The following is an 18696-nucleotide window of genomic DNA, read 5'->3' as shown; positions in this document are numbered from 1 at the left end:
TCCCCTTAGATAATATTTTTTAGAACATAAAGCGCATCTCAGTAAATAAAAACAAAGATATCACTAAGAAATTCTTACAAATTTGTGAAGTATAATACAATAACTTTATTAACAGAAAAAGTACGTTTATCCACAAAATACTCTCATTTAGAGCTTGACTAAACCCAAAAAAAGCTAGTTTACCCTCCACCTTCTACAATTTCATTAATCATCATTAATTTGAAACAGAAAAATTCCTCACCATTTCATATCATGACTAATCTCATTCATAATCTCCATCCTACCCTTGTTGGTTCTCGCTAGTGCCTACAAGAGCACTTACTAATTCTATTCTAATTTAGCATACAATCATGGAAAAGATCAAGCCAAAACACAGGTTGAACAAGACCAGATGAAGATAAAGGTGAGAATATTTGGAAGTTTACACTTGAAATATAACTTTTGAAGTGGAAGACAATATGTGTACCATAGCAAGACCATACTTCATTCAAGTGTACAATGGAAAGAAGTATTTTGTAACTGATTTATACAAGAACTGCAAATAAGCAAATCATAATAGTACACTGAGGTTGTTAGCCAGTCAGAACCTCCGAATTGGTTCCTCAAGTCTCCAAAATTGTAGTAAGGCTCTCTAATAACCACAGCCACTCGCAATCTTGAGGTTAAAATGCCAAGATGCTTTTGCATTATAACAAATCTTCAGTAACCTGCTGCTCCATGCAATGCATAGTCCTCAGCAAAGTATTCGGCAATCTCCCAACACCCTCAAGGAGAGCAAGGAACCGAACAGAAATCAGTGAAATGAGTGGGTGGCTGCTTCAGGTAGCCAAATAAACATGGCAAAAAAAAAAAAAAAAAAGGCTGATGAAGGAAATGTCCTGAGAAAATTTGAGAACATCAAAAAACCACCCTGACTTCTGTTCTGGTCCCAAACAGTCAGGTGTCTACTGTCAGGGGTAGCTGGATGCTCCTCTCATCTCCAAGGTCTCACATTCAGTGTCCCTTGCAAGAGAAGCCTCAGCCAGGGTAACCCAGGCACTAAAGCAGACAGGAGTCCTTTCTGCTGTCTTCAACACCCAAGTAGTTATTGGGGAAAGATTTGTTGACAATCCTGCTCTGTACTCATTAACACAAAGCAAAATTATTTCAATGGGATAAAGATTTTCCCAAAATGCCTGGAAGCTAAAGTGGTCTCCCAAGAGATATGAGATCTGAGGTTCAGCTTTCTGCTCTGGGTCTCCTTACTGGCCAACTTTTTGCCTCCCTCTTGATGCATTCTGGAAGTGTTGTGCTCTGTCAGTACATGGTTTCTCTCCCACAGAATGGCTTAGGTTTACTTTCTTTTGTGGATTATTGCCTGTGAGTCACACAGGTCTGTTCTTAATGCAGAAGGACTGGGGAGCTCTGAAACAATCTGCTTTGAAAGGTCAGCAATATCTTAAGGCAAATCCTTCTGTAAACATAAGATCCTCTGACCTTCAGTAGGCAGGAAGGCCTGTCAGTCCTCATTTCAGGTCGGCCACTTACATGGGTCAAAACCCAAAAACAAGTAAAAGGCTTTGTGCATCACTGGGTCAGAGTTTGAGCTCTGGGACCGGCAGTCTGAGTAATACAGACCTTAAGGGCCCAGACAAAAAAAAGACAAATATCCTTTGTGCCTTTTGAAAACAGTTATCTTTCCTCATATTTTCTTGTCCTGACTCTTCTCACCCTACAAGTGTAGTCCCTCTTGCCACGAGCAAAGAGCGAATGTACTTCTAAATTTTTCTCCAGTGCTTTTTAACATACACTTAGTAGTAAATCAAGATAAGTCTGAAACCTGGCCATTTTATTCTGTGTAATCAGATACTATTTTAAAATAAACATCAAGTACTAAGGAAGTTTCTTCTACTCATTGACATTTAGATAAGCAAATGTCACAGCTATTGAGATAAACAGCATTACTCGGCCCTTCAGTAGGATTAGTGTACTAGAAAGGTAGGAGCAGCAGAACCCACAAGACTAAAATTTGCTTTCATTAACAGTAAAAGCCTCTCATGGTCCTGGCCTGCTGAGAATTTAGCCTAACTCAGCCTGCTAAATACCACTCACAGTCAGAAATCAAGGATTATGTCTCCTGTTTTCTTATAAGATTTCTTAGCTGGATTGATACATGGAGATCATAGGGGGGTTTTCTAAAAAAAAAAACCAAACCAAAACAAAACATTTTGAGCTTCTTCAAGTACTAAGACCATTTTGCTTTATATTTGTGCACTAGGTTTGCCTGTGTGCATGCATCTGCACCCATGCATGCATACAGAGGGAGGATGTATGTGTGTTTGTTTGCACATGTGTATGTAGGAGGAAAATAACGTGCACACACATGGACGCACAAGCCTAGATGTACCAAAAGATGGTCTAGACTTACCCAAGACAACAGAAATTAACACCTTACTCCAGTATCTTCATTCACTTTGAATGAGCTCATTTTGTAAAGAAGCAATGCTTATGTAACACTGACCTCTGGATTTTTATTCTTTGTACTATGGTAGCACACATGAGATTCCAGACCACTTATGACTGTACAATAAAATTTAAATAAGCAAAATCAAATATTCACCAATCCAAAGAGTTTATATTTCATTCACCTGCCTATTGAGATGGCTGAAATTGTTAAGTATAGACCCCATGTTTCCATGTTTTTGTGAGGTACTCACCTGATCAGAAGCATAGGCCACCAGCCTCCCCATGATGTCTGCTTCTGTTAGGTCAGGCTTTTCTGACTGCACCTGTCTGATAGTTTTTGTTCTTGCAGCAAGCAGTGAAACCAGGGTGGCCTCGCTTGCACTTCCCTGTGGGACAAATTGAAGGAAAGTTCAAAAGGAAGACATTCTACAAGAAGAAAAGCAACATTTACTCCTGTATGAATCTGTGCAGTTGTTAACAGAAACTGCATATGAGACACTGCGCAATCTCATGCTTTTTAAGAATATGCTCAACAGCAAGGGAGGAATCTCAATCTGATCTTAGTCTCCTCCTTCCTGATGCCTCTGCCTGCTCTCTTTAATCTCTATGCTTGTTCAGTTTAGGCACCAGCCTTGCTATCAGTGCTAGAAAGCTGGACTCATGGGCTTAGACATATGTGAAAAGGCTCTTGACCCAGGTACCAATCATTTGTTAACCAGTGACAATGGCAGAGTAACTGTTGATTTCTGTTACTCTGGATTTCCGCACAATTATCTTCCATCAGAATCTGACTATCAACTCTCATTTCCACTAAGCAACGTGCATAATTATAATGCTTATTTAATATCTAGAGTTACCCTGGGCAAGTCAATCATTGTGGTGAAAAGAGAAAAAACATAGAAAAGGAAAAAAAGAAGCTATGATCCAATACAGCTAACTGCATTTCAAAGTATTAGTTATACACTAATATAACTACAAAATATTAGTTATATATTAGTTTTCTTCATCAAAAACACACAGATGAAAGGAACAGTTGCCCTTTGACTCACAAAACTTAAGTTTAAATTGTGTCTTGGATACTCTGTAACAAAGAGGGGAATTTTTTGTATCAATTGATCTGCAAATTTCACAAGAGAATATAAATTTCCACAAATTCTTTTTATGGTTTTCCTCTAGAACAGACATATGAAGCATGCTCTAAACTGCTCTTTTAAACTATAAGCAACTGTTTGTAAACACATGTTCATAAATTTCAATGGGTTTGGGTGTCCATATGCAAGATGGAGTTTTTAGGTACTTTCACTGTCATGTGAATCTTCCTCTGCCAAGCACGTAACAGTGCAATGAATACCATTGCTTATATTAACAAGTATGTCTCAGAAATATCCCCAGTGTCAACAAGCTAATTTTGGAGTGATGTTTCTTACCCTGTACCAAAATTCTTCCCTCACTCTGTTGAAGACCTGTGTATACTTACTAATATCAACAAATGTTTAAACATTTGGGAAGTCTTATTTCTTCCCTGGAGGTGGGCCTGATCCTACACATTTCATACATGAGAAGGACCCCAGGGAACTCAGACTTTCTCCTAATACTGAAGTTAGTTGAGCTATTTATACAAGACAAAGCTGTCTTCTGCACATGTCAACATCTCAACAGTGAGTGAACTCAATCCAGCTGAAATTCAACAGTCTCATGAACGGAGTAAGCAGAAAAAGGACAATCCCTAAAAACTTACTAAATGTATTGTCATGATGAATATATTTTATCTGCCTCTCTGGTGGTGTGGGATTTGAGGAATGTAGACCCCACGGTCTGCATCAGAGCACAAAAACGAGCTGGAGACAGTTTTGGGCATTTCTTATAGCTGCTGCTGCTGCATACAGCATTATGGCAACTAAGGGAAATACTACAGTACAGAATGGTATAGGAAAACCAATATCCCTCTTGGGTCAAGTAAGGTAGAACTGCCATGCGGAGGCAAGAGGTGAAGGAAATTCTGTCCATTAATTACAAAAAACATAATTTGGCAATCTCTCCATTTCATCTTATTCTGCATATGGTCTGTAGCCAGATACTCAGAATACTCATCAGAATATCTGAACACCGAGAAATCATGCCTGTCCATAGTTCTCAAAACCCATGATGCAAGAGTGTGTGCACGTAATTATCTTCATCTCACATGTAAAGTACTTTCAAGAGCTGATTCATCTTAATTTATCTGTCTAAAAAGTTAAATATCTGAGATAAAATAATTGTTTAGGGTGTCTTAGTATTCAGTGGAGAAAGGTAAGGATATCCTAAAAGCAATAATTCCATCTATTTTACGCAAATATTCTGGACTGAGATAAATGGTTCCTCTCTAGGCACCTTCTTGTGTGTTCAACTTTATCTGCTAAAAAGTGAGATGAATCTCAGACAGTGTAAGTTTCCTGATGAGAAATTTCTGTCATCAAGTCTTTGTTAGTAAAATGATTTCTGCCATGCTCAGCACCATATTATCTAAGTAACAGTGAAAAAAATACCTGTGCTTCCTGACGGTCCTGTGAGCTAGAATATAATGACTCAGGTCCTGGATGTCTAGCAGGTGTGAGGAATGTTTTACAGTCAAGAACATCACCTATTTTCTCAGAAGTTTTTTTTTTTCCTATTTTATCTACAAGTAGTACATAATCTTCTAAAGAATCCTGCATAATCATAGAATGGTTTGGGTTGGAAGGGACCTTAAAGATCATCTAGTTCCAACCTCTCCTCTTCTCCAGGCTGAACAACCCCAACTCTCTCAGCCTGCCCTTATAGAGGAGGTGCTCCAGGCCCCTGATCATCTTCGTGGCCCTCCTCCAGACTCGCTCCAACAGCTCTATGTCTTTCTTGAGCTGGAGGCTCCAGAGCTGCACACAGCACTGCAGGTGGGGTCTCACCAAGAGCAGAGTAGAGGGGCAGAATCACCTCCTCGACCTGCTGGCCACACTTCTCTTGATGAAGCCCAGGATGCCATTTGCTTTCTGAGGTGCGAGTGCACATTGCCAGGTCACGTTGAGTTTACTGTCAACCAGCACACCCAAGTCCTTCTCTGCAGGGCTGCTCTCAATCCATTCTCCACCCAGCCTGCATTTGTGCTTGGGATTGCCCTGACCAGGGGCAGGACCTTGCTCTTGGCATCCCTTCCCTCCAGCACATCAAACCACAACACACAGCTTGGTGTCATCGGCAAATTTGCTGGGGGTGCACTCAATCCCACTCTCCACGTCGCTGACAAAGATGTTAAGCAGGGCCGGTCCCAGTACCAACCCCTAAGCAACACCACTTGTCACAGCTCTCCATTTGGACATCGATCGAGCCATTGACCACAACTCTTTGAGTGCGACCATCCAGCCCATTCCTTATTCACCAAGTCGCCCATCCATCAAATCCATGTCTCTCCAATTTAAAGGCAAGGATTTCATGCAGGACAGTGTCAAATGCTTTGCACAAGCCCAGTAGGTGATGTCAGTTGCTCTTCCCTTATCCACCAATGCTGCAACCAGACCTGCATAATGGGCACATACTATCAGACAATGCAGCAGAGGAGAATACTTCTCATTTTTGCAAACCACTGCTACTTATTGTGAAGTTCATGCAGTTTTCAGGTAAGTTGTATGTCCTTATAATGAAGCTGGGTAACATAAAGCCTGTGTACAAGATCAAACTCCATCTCGCATTGGGCAAGTCACTGAAAACAACCTTTCTAAACCTGGGTTCTTCACAGTAAAGTTAGCTCTAGCACCCTTGCATTTAATCTGTAGGAAATCATACTAATTATTACTTGCATTAAAATATATATTTAAGGAGATACATGAAAATCTTTCAAATATATGTGGAGAAAATGGCGGGGTTTTTATTTTCTTTTTTTTTTTTCTAATGATAAGGTCCTGTAAAACTGTTAGCATCTTTCTAGCACATGTAAGGAATATGCATATTAAAGAAATGCACACAAATATATAAAAGAAAATCACTACAGGAAAATCCAAAGATTAAGGCATTAATTTGAGATCTGGAAATTTACGCTCCCACTATCCTAGAGACTGCTTGGCCGGGTAGGCAAATGACTTAGACTCAAGAATAGCCTCAACCTTCTGAGGAGTGCAACAAGATGTCTTGGCATCCTGGCTGTTCATCCAGGCTGGTGCGTAGTCAGTGTATACAACAGTTTCTGTATGAATTTCCTTACCCAGAAACAAGGAAGAAAAGGGCATGTTGCCCAGCTGAATCCTTCCTCCTGATATGCATCTGGGACATGGCCTAAAGACACCTGCACCCAGCAGCTTGGAAATGTTTTTGGATGTCTCACAATAGACATAGGCTTTTTCACTTTGCCTCAGTTTCTATAAGTCACATTTTTTTTATACTGAAGCTTACAGTATTTGCAGAACCTGGTTTGTAAGGGTCTTCTATTCACTTGGCACCAAAGCCTTGTGCTAAATATTTTTGAAGAAAAAACCTTGTGGTTCTTGAACTACTTGGCTAACTGACAAGAAAGATAAATCAGCAGTGTTCTTTGCCAGGCCAAAGATAGGCTGAGTCTCATTTTGGTTTGCCCTTAAAATACTTTTTATTTGCCAAGCAAGAAAACTCTTTACAATTCAAAGCAGGTACACTTTTCAGCAGTTTATCTAGAATGAACAGCAGGATACAAGGTTCAGGAAGAAAGATGCTTTCTCACTCATTTTTAAAAGCTGTTTTTTTTCTCCTCTTGAATGCTGTATTCTGCATTAAAGGAAGGATGATGATACCTTTCCTTTTACTGCAAGCAAACAAAGGTTGCCATGGCAAGCAGGCTCAAGAGGCGGAAGAAATATCAGCAAGAGCTGATGTTCATGTCCACCAGAGCTCTGAACTGAAATTTTCTCTCATCTTTTACCATTTTCAAGTGTCATCCTGCACACAACAACAAAGTGCTTCATATTGACATAGACTTTCAAATGTAATTAAGAGCAAATTTTCACAGGCTCGGTTTTACCCAAGACCACAATAATTACTTGGTATTTAGCAAGAGAATAACTGGCACTTTCACATGCTCATGTTGTCTTTGCCTCACGCTCTCTTATTTGTATCATTATTGTTTCAAGAGCAAGACAAGAAGATGTGCAGCACAAATTACTTCATTGTAAGCAGGAACACAGAGCCCACTTTCGATTCTTGAAGCTGACTGGTTTCTGATGAAAATTATGGGCAATCCAACATTGTCAGCCTGGAAGGGCAATATTTCCTGCTGATAACCATCAGGCATGATTACTTGCTTTCACTGGTACAAAATAAACACTGCTGAGATGCGTGACAAAAGCTTGATTACTTGAACATAACCTCCTCCCTAGTAATCGTAACGATGAAGATCCTAAAAGAGCAAGCAGATGAGTAAAGAGTTATACTGGAAATACACTGGTGTAGGTGCAGGTCCACCTAGGAAAATCATAGCACTTGAGTTAAACTCATACTTGCCTGGGAGGATGTTGGGAAGAATTCACTGGAGTATGCTGTAGGCATTTGCAGCCGAGATCAAAGAAAGAAGCTCCCACTTCTCACATGTAATTCAGATGTATTTTAGAAGCCTGTCTTAGGATAAAATGGATTGTGCCCTGGCCTCCAATGACCAGACTCCAGAGATTACCAAGGAGTACAGAACAATTATTTTAAATTAAGTCTTTTTTATAGTAGAGATCTATTTTAGTTAGATTAATAGCTGTGACCAGAGCCTGCATTTGCTGAAAAACCATGTGCTAGCAGAGCCATGGCTGACAAACAATATAGCTTTATTATGCATGCAAGTTTGCCCACTGATGATATATTCATTACCATACAGATACACTGTTCAGACATTGTAGGCTTTCATTAAGCAGTCAATGTCAAAGTTTGGAACTTTGCTCTATTTTGGATACCGCAGTGTAGTCTGAAAATTGTGTTATCTACTGATAGAACTGTTGCGGCTCAAATTTTAAGCAGCTCTTTATTATAATATTGCAAGATATCATTTTCTATATAAGGAAAATTTCTTAAAATAATTTCAACTTCTTTGACAAAGACTGATAGTCTTTCTACTACATTCTGTTATTTCTACTTATAGAATATTCTCTCCTATGTTGTTATCCATTGCTTGATCTCTGATGAAAAAGGAAGGCTGTTTTAGAAACTGACTGAAGTAAACAATTGCACATGTATAAGGTTTTCCTGGTTTGGCTGGGACAGAATCCCAGCCCAGCCATGCCAGGCAGGCTGTTAGCAGTTTGGAGTCAGCCAGGGCAGCTGACCTGAGTGAGCTACAGGGGTAGCCCATACCAGGAGGAAGATTTGCTGAGGAAGGGAAGCACCTGTGGGGCTCTGGCTAGTGTCCTGCTGGGGTTCCTCCTGCTCCTCCTCTGGCTTCTCCCTCCTCCTAAGGACTGCTCTCCTGTTGACTGTGACTGGTGCATGTTCATTTGGCCGAGTACAACTGTGTACACCTTTGTTGGTGTTAGTGCTGTTTCATTAAATCTCTTTTCACTTCAACCCATGGGTCTCTTCTCCTTTTCCCGATTCCCTTCCCTGGCTGGTGAGAGGTTGTTAGCTGACAGAATGACTGTTATAGTTTAGCCCCAGATATGGGCTAAACATAGACAAAGGTGACCTTCACGGAAGCCTTTGTAACCACTTTTCATGATGCTCTACTCAAAATCCTCATATATATTTCTATTTGAGAATTTTTTTCTGCTTTCAGCCATGAAACATTGCTGCACACGGTTGGTAAGTACAAGCTCACTTCACTTGATGAACAAATTAAAGTTTCCATCCTACATGATTTTTCAACATTATGATTTGAATTTTAAACTCGAATTGTACTGCTAAGTTGAACTACCAGCAATTCCTCACAGAGAAGATTATTTCAGAAATCAGCCGCTCTGAAAACAAAACCATTACATTCATGATTGATCCTGCCCACCTATGGACATCCTTACAGAACATCAGTCTTTCTGAAAATCTGAAAGGAGCCCATGTGGCAGAAAAAATTATATCTTTCCTTTATGAAACAAATCCTGTATTCTTTTTTCATGTCCTTTCTTACCTGAATGACTCCTCCACCTTGGCCATCCTTCCCAGCTAAAAACTCTTCGGGCAAATTAATCATCTTCCCTAGCCAATCCAGCATGACAGTCTCCAGCTCTGTACAAGCTGGACTTGCGGCCTGTGTTGAAAAATAGAACAGAGGGAATAACCTCACTAGACCATGAAAGAGAAATAGGACCTACCAGAGAAAGAATAACTTTGTCTTTTGACTATAGAGGAAAAGACTAGCTGATTAACTTCACCAGCTAAATTAGGGACCCAAAGACCATTTTGTCTTACTAAAAAAATGTCAAACTGGGCCTCACACAGAACCATGACTATCAAACGTCAAAGCTGGGATTTGCATCCTGCATAATTTTTTTTTCAACATCAGGTACCAAGCTCTTTGAGAAGAGCCCATATCATATGAATGTGGGGGGTTTTAACACAATTTTTCATTCATCCAGATGATAAGAGAAGTAACAACACCAGGTGATAGGCAACAGTTATACTACTTTACAAATTATCAGTAAGTTTGCACTGCTACCGCTAATTCTAAATGCTGGTGATTTTTCAAGGGCAAAACTTCTACAAGGAAATAGCCTTTTATTCCTGGAGTCATTCAGACTGTCTATGTGAAAACACTTAATTAGTCAAGGAAATTTACTATAAAAATAGTCCTGGAACTTCACTTGTATTATTAATAATTTAATTGAAGAATGTTACCGAAATGCTTAAAATCTTAAAAAACATTACCACTTAGCAGTACATACCCCAGTAAACTTACCCAAGAGAAGCCCACACATCCTATTCCACCACACAACATATCTGCAAGAAGAGCTGGGAAGGAAGAGGCTGAAGGGAAGTAGGCAAAAAAGTATGGACTGTGCCAGTGAGTCACCTGTTTTAAGGAAAAAATAGTAAACTTTTAACTAATGCAGGAAGCAGAAACAACTAGTCACAAAATCAGAAAAGATTAGAGGTTGGGACCAGTAAACAGTTCTCAAATACCTGGCTGTAACATAGGTTCCCATTTTTTAGAAAAGCTACACCTCCCAACAGTTCCAAATTCAGAGCTCTCCATTTGTCTGCCTAGAAGACAAGAACTGCACGGGCAATGGCAGCATGATTTTCTGTGCAGGGCACTGTTCTTGAGCCTCTGCTTTCAGGGACTCTCTGGTATTTTGTTTTTTCATCTGTCATGCAGCTGACTTAGCAAGAGCATCTCCACTGCAGCAGAGGTCCACAGAACCCTCTTGCCCACACTCTGGAATTATTTGATAAAACTCAGGCACTGAATCTGGCCAAACAGGTCCTCACCAAATGAAACAATCCATTCCAGTATCCAACACCTTCTGTAGAAAATTAAACTATCACCTCCCTACAACAAGTAGTTCCATTTTATACGTACTAATATGAGAGAACAACACAATAACTGCACAAATTGTAGTCAATTGTCTTGCAGCAGCAATATTTAGAATTATCTTATGCAACATCTAAGCAATTTTAGGCATCTATGAGATCCTTAATAGTGCTCCACGACTCCAATCTAATCAAACTTGAAAACAGGAAACGTACCGTCACACTGCAACGTTCAGTGGAAATAATGTGATATGACATATTTGTCAAAAACAGCTTTCACATTCAAGATAAAAGGTAAATTTTAGGGGGGGGGGGGGGGGGGAGATGGACTATAAGCAAGAATTCAGCAGAATGTGTATAAGATCTTTCCTTAGCTGGAAATCCAGAGGCTGCTCAGTTACTGAAGCCTAGCTGTTTTGGTTTTGGTTTGTTGTTTGGTTTTGGTTTTTTTTTTTTAATACTGGAGTTCTGTTTCAACTGGAGCACGCATTCTGTTTTGCCTGAGGTCAGTGTTTACTTGCTGTTTTGTTCCACCTTCCGACCTCTGATTAATTTTACCTTTCATGCTCCCCTCCCCCAGTCTGTGGTAAGGTTTCTAGTTCTGGAGCTAACTCAGAGAACACTGTACCATACTGTTCTGTATGCTGCAAACACCCCTTTATTTCCTCTTCTAACCTTCTTTATGCCAACAACCAGCTCTTCTTTAAGGGACATGGCCCATGCTAAGGGGAAACTGTCTTAATTCTTATAAACACAATGAATCAGATATTGCTTTCTCTGCTTGCCGTATATAATATTTCAGATACCCCTATCTCTTTCACATGAATTCCTATCCACTACAATTTTCCACTGTCTAAACTAGCCCTGTACCTGGTAAGTTCAATATTTCACTTTTACTGGTCACTAGGTCCAAATCTGCTCAAAGGAGGTATCCAAAGACAAGCCACTGCGAACATTTTTAGCTGCATCTCTTATATCTGGTTAGGATCTCTGTCTTTGCTGTAACAGAGTATTAGAGCACTTGTGGCAAACACCTTCCTTCAGAAATCAGAAAAAAAAATGGGATGGGACTTGGTTCTTCACAGGAAAACAATAAACAGATTTAAAAATACCCAATAAACAGGAGTCCCTGATAGGACCCACATGCACAGACTTTCCCTGACGTCCATAATGAGCCAGGGCTGCCAGTGTTCATCTCCCCAGCTCTAATCCTTTGTGATCTGTAAGACTTGTGACATTCGTCTTGGGTTAATCAAGTTAAACTGCTTACTTGCTGGGAGCCATTTGTTTGATGAAACACAGCAGATTCCAGTCGCACCACTCACACAAAGTGAAAAAGCCAAAAGCCCTGGGGCAAGTGCAGCTGCGGTTCTTCCTCCTGCCTCCCCTTCCCCCTTCTCTTGAAGCAGCTGTAAAATTCATTTCTTTCACCATGTTGGAACAGACAGACTTAGTCAAATATTGCAAAGAGCGTGACATAATTGATGCTTGTTTTTTCAGCCCTCTACTGATAAACAGCGATACACAAGTGTCTTGGGTTCAGTAATTACCACCCTAATGCTTCTCAGAGACATTTTATTTCCCAGTTTTCTTCAAAGGATATCTGTCTTTGTGGCTTGCTTAGTCTAAGCAAGAATCTTCTTTTACCACACACTAAAGACAGGTACTTCAGCTGAAAGTTCACAGATTAATAGATCCAATGTGAGAGAAATTAGCGTCTTCAGTACTGCTATTGGCAGTTACAGCCAAACTCAATCATTTTTGGCTTTATAAAAGAAGGAGATATATTTCAAGAGAACAAAGCAACTCTTAGAAAGGTGACTGCCACTGATATGTTTATATGCAGATGGACTAGGAGCCCTGCTATGTCTAGTGAAGCACCCAAACAACCTGAGTGTTGACCCTGGTGTTTGCAACAGGAATTTGAGTTTTAAGACCAGTGGGACCCTATTTCAGAATCAACTCCTAGGGAGGATCCACCTGTAGAACTGGGGCAAAGATATCTTTGCAGACAGGCTGGCTAACCTGGTAAGGACAGCTTTAAATTAGGAACGAAGGGGAAGGAGATGAAAAACCACCATCGAGGGAGGAAGGTGGACTGATTTGGCAAGCAAAGGGTAATGTGGACAAGAAAGACCTTGAAAACAAGATAGGGCTGAAGCAGACCCACCACAAGCGTAGGTACATAAATAAGGAAGTGCTGAGAGTATGTCATTATGGGGGGACGCTCCCCGATATCTTTTCTAGGAAACCAGCACAAGCGAGTGCCTCTCTGAAGCACCTGTGTGCTCTGGCGTGATGCATGGGGAACAAACAGGAGGAATTCGAAGGCTGTGTGCAGTTACAGGGCTGTGATCTCATTGGGATCACAGAGATGTGCTGGGATAGCTTGCATGACTGACATGCTGCAGTAGATGAGGACAGCCTCTTTAGGAAGGACAGACCAGTAAGGCGAGGCAAGGGAGTGGTCCTTTATGCAAGAGAGCAGCAGGAAGGCAACAAGGGGCTCTGCCTAGGGATGGACAATGAGCCAGTCAAGAGCTTATTGGTCTGGACCAGTGGAGATTTCAAGATGGGCAACATTCAGGTGGGCGTCTGCTACACACCACCCGATCAGGAAGAAATACATGAGTACAGCATCAGACAGCTGAAATAAACCTCATGTTCGCAGGTCATAGTCCTCGCAGGGGCCTCTAACCAAGCTGATATCTGCTGGGCAGACAACACATCAGGGCACAACCACTCCAGGAGGTTTCTGGAGTGCATTGATGATAATTTCCTAACACAGGAAACTGTGGAGGAACTGATGAGGTAAGACATGCTGTGGGACTGCATACTTACAACAAGAAAGAACTGGTCGGGGATGTGAAACTTAGGGGCAGCCTTGACTGCAGTGACCATGAGATGGTGGAGTTCAGGATCATGAGAGCAGGAAAAAAGGCACAAAGCAGATCATAACCCTGGGCTTCAGGAGAGCAGGCTTTAGCCTGTTACAGGACCTGCTTGGGAGAATGCCATGGGAGACAGACATGGAGAAGAGTGGTCCAGGAAAGCCAGTTGATTCTCAAGGATCACCTTCTCCAAGTTAAAAAATTATCCACCCCACATGAAGGATGTCAAGCTAGAGTGGCAGAAGGCCTTCATAGATGAACAATTAGCTCCTGACAATGCTCAAATGCAAAAAGGAAGCATATATAAAAGCAAGGAGGGTCAGATGACCTAGGAGAGGAGGTCTATAAAGACCCTGCCTGAGTATGTAGGGATAGGGTTAGGAAAGCCAAAGCCATCTAGAGTTGTTGGTGAGGGATGTGCAGGGCAACAAGAAGGGCTTCTGCAGGTTCACCGACATTAAAAGGAAAGTAGGGAAAATGTAGGTCCACTGCCAAATGGGGTTGGAGACTTGGTGACAAAGGACAGGGAAAAGGCTGAGGAGCTCAATGCCTTTTTCACTTCTGTCTTTCCTGGTAAATTTGCTTTCAGGAATCCCAGGCTCATAAGATGCACTGGAAAAGCCTTGAGCAAGGAAGACCTCACCTGGAGCAGGATCAGATTAGGAAACATTTAAATAAACTGGACATACAATTAATCATTGGAGCATCTGTCACACATCATGCCATGTGATGAAAGGCTGAGAGAGGTGGGATTGTTCACACTGCAGAAAGCTCACGGGGTATCTTGTTAATGTGTATAAACACTTCATGGGAGGGTGTAAAGAAGATGAAACCAGATTCTTCTCAGCAGTATCCAGTGACAAGAAAGGAAGAAACATGTATGAATTGAAATACAGAAAATTCCACTTAAACATAAGGAAAAGCTCTTTTACTGTGAGGGTGGTTGAACTTTGGAACAAGGTAACGGAGAGATAGTGAAGATTTATTCCTTGGGGACAGTCAACACCGAATTGGACACGGTCCTGAGCAGCCTGCTCTAACGGACTCTGCTTTGAGCAGTGGGGGTGGAGTAAATGATCTCTAGAGGTGCCATCCAACCTCTACTATACTATGACTTTGTGATTCTGTGCTCATGTGACTCCTCAGTATTTAGTATAAACAATATAAGCAGAATCAGAGTTACTATAAGAGCTGGGATTTATGTACTTGTGCTCTTTGCATCACAAACACTAACATTTCACACCAGAGGAAAGTTTTGGGTAGAACAGTTCTTTTTCAGAATATCACTTTTACAAAGTAAATTTATTTGCAGGGTGTATAAATATCAAGAAAAAAAATCAATTTGGTTAGGAGGGAGCATGCCATGTTGGTGACATAACTGGAATTCAATGTCTCACTTTCTATTCCCAAATGATTCATCTCTTATTTTTTAATTTGATATTATTTTATGGAATGTTCTCAAGTGTTCAAAGTGTTTTCTGTTCTACTTCACAGAAAAAATATTGGTCATTTTTTTCCTCCAATGAAAAAGAAAAGGCCATTGTATTTGTGCGCAGCAATGAAACTATTTGCATGTGTTGGACATAATTCTCTTATCTAATCTACACTGATTTAATTCTGTTGGATTTAAGACTTCATCCACAAATCTTTGTGAAGAGCAGAGAGATTTCCATTGACTTTAGTGGAGCTTTTGCCTGTGAAAGGACAGCACGGTTGGCTCCAAGGAAAACAAGATAAAGTCATATTGAATATCAAATATTTACATTGGTCAATGAAAAGGAATTGGTGTTATAGTACGCTGACTAAACACATTTGCAGAGCAGTGGTTTCATGTCCAGTCACATAGCAATCTTATCACCTAGCTACATCCAGGGAAGCAACCCAAAGTGGTTATTGCAGAGATCCAAAGGAGAGATTCCTCATTAACATTTACTAATAATCCAGTCCTCTTCAAGCTCCTTAGATGCCTTACGAAACAAGCTGCCGCGGTTGAACCCCAGCTGGCAACTAAGCACCATGCAGCCGTTCGCTCACTCCTCCTGCCCCTCCTGGTGGGATGAGGAGGAGAATCAAAACCAAGTAAAACTTGTGGGCTGAGAGAAGAACAGTTTAATAATCGAAATAAAACATAATATCAATAATAACAGTAGTAATAATAACTGTAACGAAAAGGAAGATAAAGATAACAAAAAGAGAGTGAAATAAAACCCAAGACAGACACGTGATGCACAATGCAATTGCTCACCACTCGCTGAACGATGCTCAGCCAGTTCCTGAGCAACTACCTGCCTCTCCCAGCCAACTCCCCCCAGTTTATATACTGGGCATGACATGGTATGGCATATTCCTTTGGACAGTTTGGGTCAGCTGTCCTGGCTGTGTCCTCTCCCAAATTCTTGTGCCCCTCCAGCCTTCTCACTGGCAGGGCATGAGAAGCTGAAAAATCCTTGGCTTAGTAAATCAAAAACACGGCACTGAACCAGCTACTAGGAAGAAAATTAACTCTATCCCAGCCGAAACCGGGAGTCAAGCATATATTTAAAATAAAATTAAAAAAAGGTATGCATGAGTGGAAAACCAAGAAAGACTCAGAACAAATGCCAGGCACTTTGTTCTGCATTGTCTGTCCAACACTGATCGGCCCAAGGACTAATATTTAGGTAGTGTCCATCTGCCTTAAAAGGTACTAGAAGAAGCTGACATTTAGGAGAGTAAGTCAACAGAACAGGTATTGGGAAGAATCCTTTCTAGTCAACTCTGTCATAAAAAAGAAGTCTCCTAAGAGAATTTTAACATTTAAAGATCAGCTTGAAGGAACACCTCAAGCACAGCAGACTAATAAAAATCCCATTTTATAAAATATTTACTGTACTTTGCAAGTAGCAAAAATATCACGTGAAATTGAAAGTTACAAAGCTTTGCCTTAACCAGCTCAAGGGAGCAAAGGGGATTATTTCCAAAAGCAAGCCTTGCAGGAAGCAAAAGAATGATTTGATTATTTCTAGCAAGAACAGAAAACATTGTGTAAAGTGTTAGATTATATTTAACTATGGATATAAAACAGATTCCTGCCTTCTAAAAGCTAATCAGTGTGGATACTTATGTTTGTAAGGTCCAGCTGCACAGTCTTCAATCCACACTTTCCTTCAAGTCTTTGAAAACCTAAGTGCAGTATTGAACATTACACCACAGATCCATTTTTCTTACCCCTGGCATAATGATCTTCTCAATGTCTTTAAAGACATCCTCAAAGTTCTCAGGATCCTGGGGTGCACAGTCCGGAATGAGGGGCCTTAGATAACCTGGTTCCACATCTGGGAAGACCTGTCTTCGATCTATCTTCTCCAGGTAATCTGCAATATAGTCCACCATCTCCTTCCCTCTCTTGCGGAACTCTGCAGCATCCATGGGATCAGAGTTTAGGACTTAGTATGAGAAAAACCCTAAAAAAAAAAAAAAGAAAAAGGAAAAGTCACATCTGAAAGAAAATTTTAATGGTTTTAAACCTGTTATTCGGATGGTTTATAGGATGACTCATATGGCTTTTCTGAAAAGACTATGTGTGTTCTTTCATTTCTGCATTTTAGGCCAGTGCCCATCCAGTGCTGCATTCTGCTCCACTCTAGTATTAGCTGGCCACTGTATAGAAGTAAACTACACTGTTAGAACTTTGATGGCTAGATCATGATGTAGACTAGCTTAATGCAGATAGGCTGTATCTTTAGCACAGAAGAGCAGTAGAGGCATATTGATGAAGATTCAGAAATCACGGGTTTAATCCCTACTGCTGCTGGTTGACACAAGGATGTGGGTGGCACTGTTATGTGGCCTATAATCAACTCCCTCCTGCCTTATAAAGAAGAGGTCTAAGAAAATAGCATGCTGTGAGTCTCTATTATAATCTATAATAATAAGCTATAATAATCACAGCGATCCACTGTGCTGCCCTCTCATTTTATCTACTTCTTGCCTCCTGTCTTGCCTTGAGATTTAGCTTCTTTACTCTTTCACTGTAAATGCACGTGCTGTGCCATTTACAAAACCTTATGGCTTACTGAGGTTTCCATTAGAATTCACTTAGAGTTGATCTGCACTGTATTTTGCAGAAGAATGTGAGGAAGGTCTGTCTGGGGCTGTCCCTATTTCCAAGATGTTGGGCTGGAGCTCTAGGTGTGCTTTGAGCTAGGCAGAGGGTATACGGCTCAGCTGAGATGAGCTGGAGTTTGCCTGCAAAGTGCTGTGCAAACATAAATTCATAGTGCTAGGGTGCCTGCTCCTGCCACCCTGGCCTGCCCAACTTTTTTTACTGTATGTGGCTGTGCATTTTGAGTGCTCAGTGAATACAAGATTGAGACCACAGCCTACAAAGCATCCTCCAAGAGGCTTTATACACTCAGATTGAATGACTGATACTGTTCCTTGGGATCTAGTAAGAAAATTGGCAAGGGAAACAAGGATACTCACTGCTGGTGTAAAGATCACTATGCTTATTTCACACACCTTCAGATCTTCACTTTGTATGGAAATAAATATATTAAGCACAATATGAATATTATGTAATTAACAGATAATTTCTTAGATATCGGTTATTTGTGCTAAGGATTTATAACTGAGGACAACATTTTGAGAAAAGCGAGACCCTTCTGGGCTTCATTATATTTCAATTAGTATTGTCACATTACAAAAGAAAGACATCATTGACAAACACTGTCCTAGAGACATCTCTGCTGCTACAAATAGAGGATCTGGGATTTTGTGTGGCGCAGCTGCTGCTATTTAAGGCACCAGGGTGATGCTGTAGGTCACGAACCACTTGGGAAAGCAAGGATCTGCACAGTAGGGACTTCTAGACCCCAGAGAATAGCTGTTCTAGTTGCTATTTTGTTAGAGTTATATTACTGTCTTTACATTACTGTTATCACGTAAGTGTTTAGTTGGCTCT

General features: G+C 40.7%; 1 protein-coding gene across 1 annotated transcript in view; it reads right to left on the bottom strand.

Moving 5' to 3' along the window:
* The window catches only part of DDC (dopa decarboxylase), a 49955-nt gene extending 32793 nt beyond the window's left edge, over window positions 1-17162 (bottom strand). The window contains exons 1-4 of the mRNA XM_009960989.2: window positions 16962-17162; window positions 10289-10402; window positions 9521-9640; window positions 2697-2831 (exon numbers count right to left, since the gene is read on the bottom strand). Coding sequence (XP_009959291.1) covers window positions 2697-2831; window positions 9521-9640; window positions 10289-10402; window positions 16962-17162 — 570 coding nt within the window. The remainder of the gene's footprint in view (window positions 1-2696; window positions 2832-9520; window positions 9641-10288; window positions 10403-16961) is intronic.
* Between the last annotated feature and the right edge of the window lie 1534 nt (window positions 17163-18696).

This window comes from Leptosomus discolor, chromosome 8, assembly GCF_034619465.1.
Source record: "Leptosomus discolor isolate bLepDis1 chromosome 8, bLepDis1.hap2, whole genome shotgun sequence".
Classification (NCBI taxonomy): Eukaryota; Metazoa; Chordata; class Aves; order Leptosomiformes; family Leptosomidae; genus Leptosomus; species Leptosomus discolor.
This window is presented reverse-complemented; position numbering and strand designations above follow the sequence as displayed.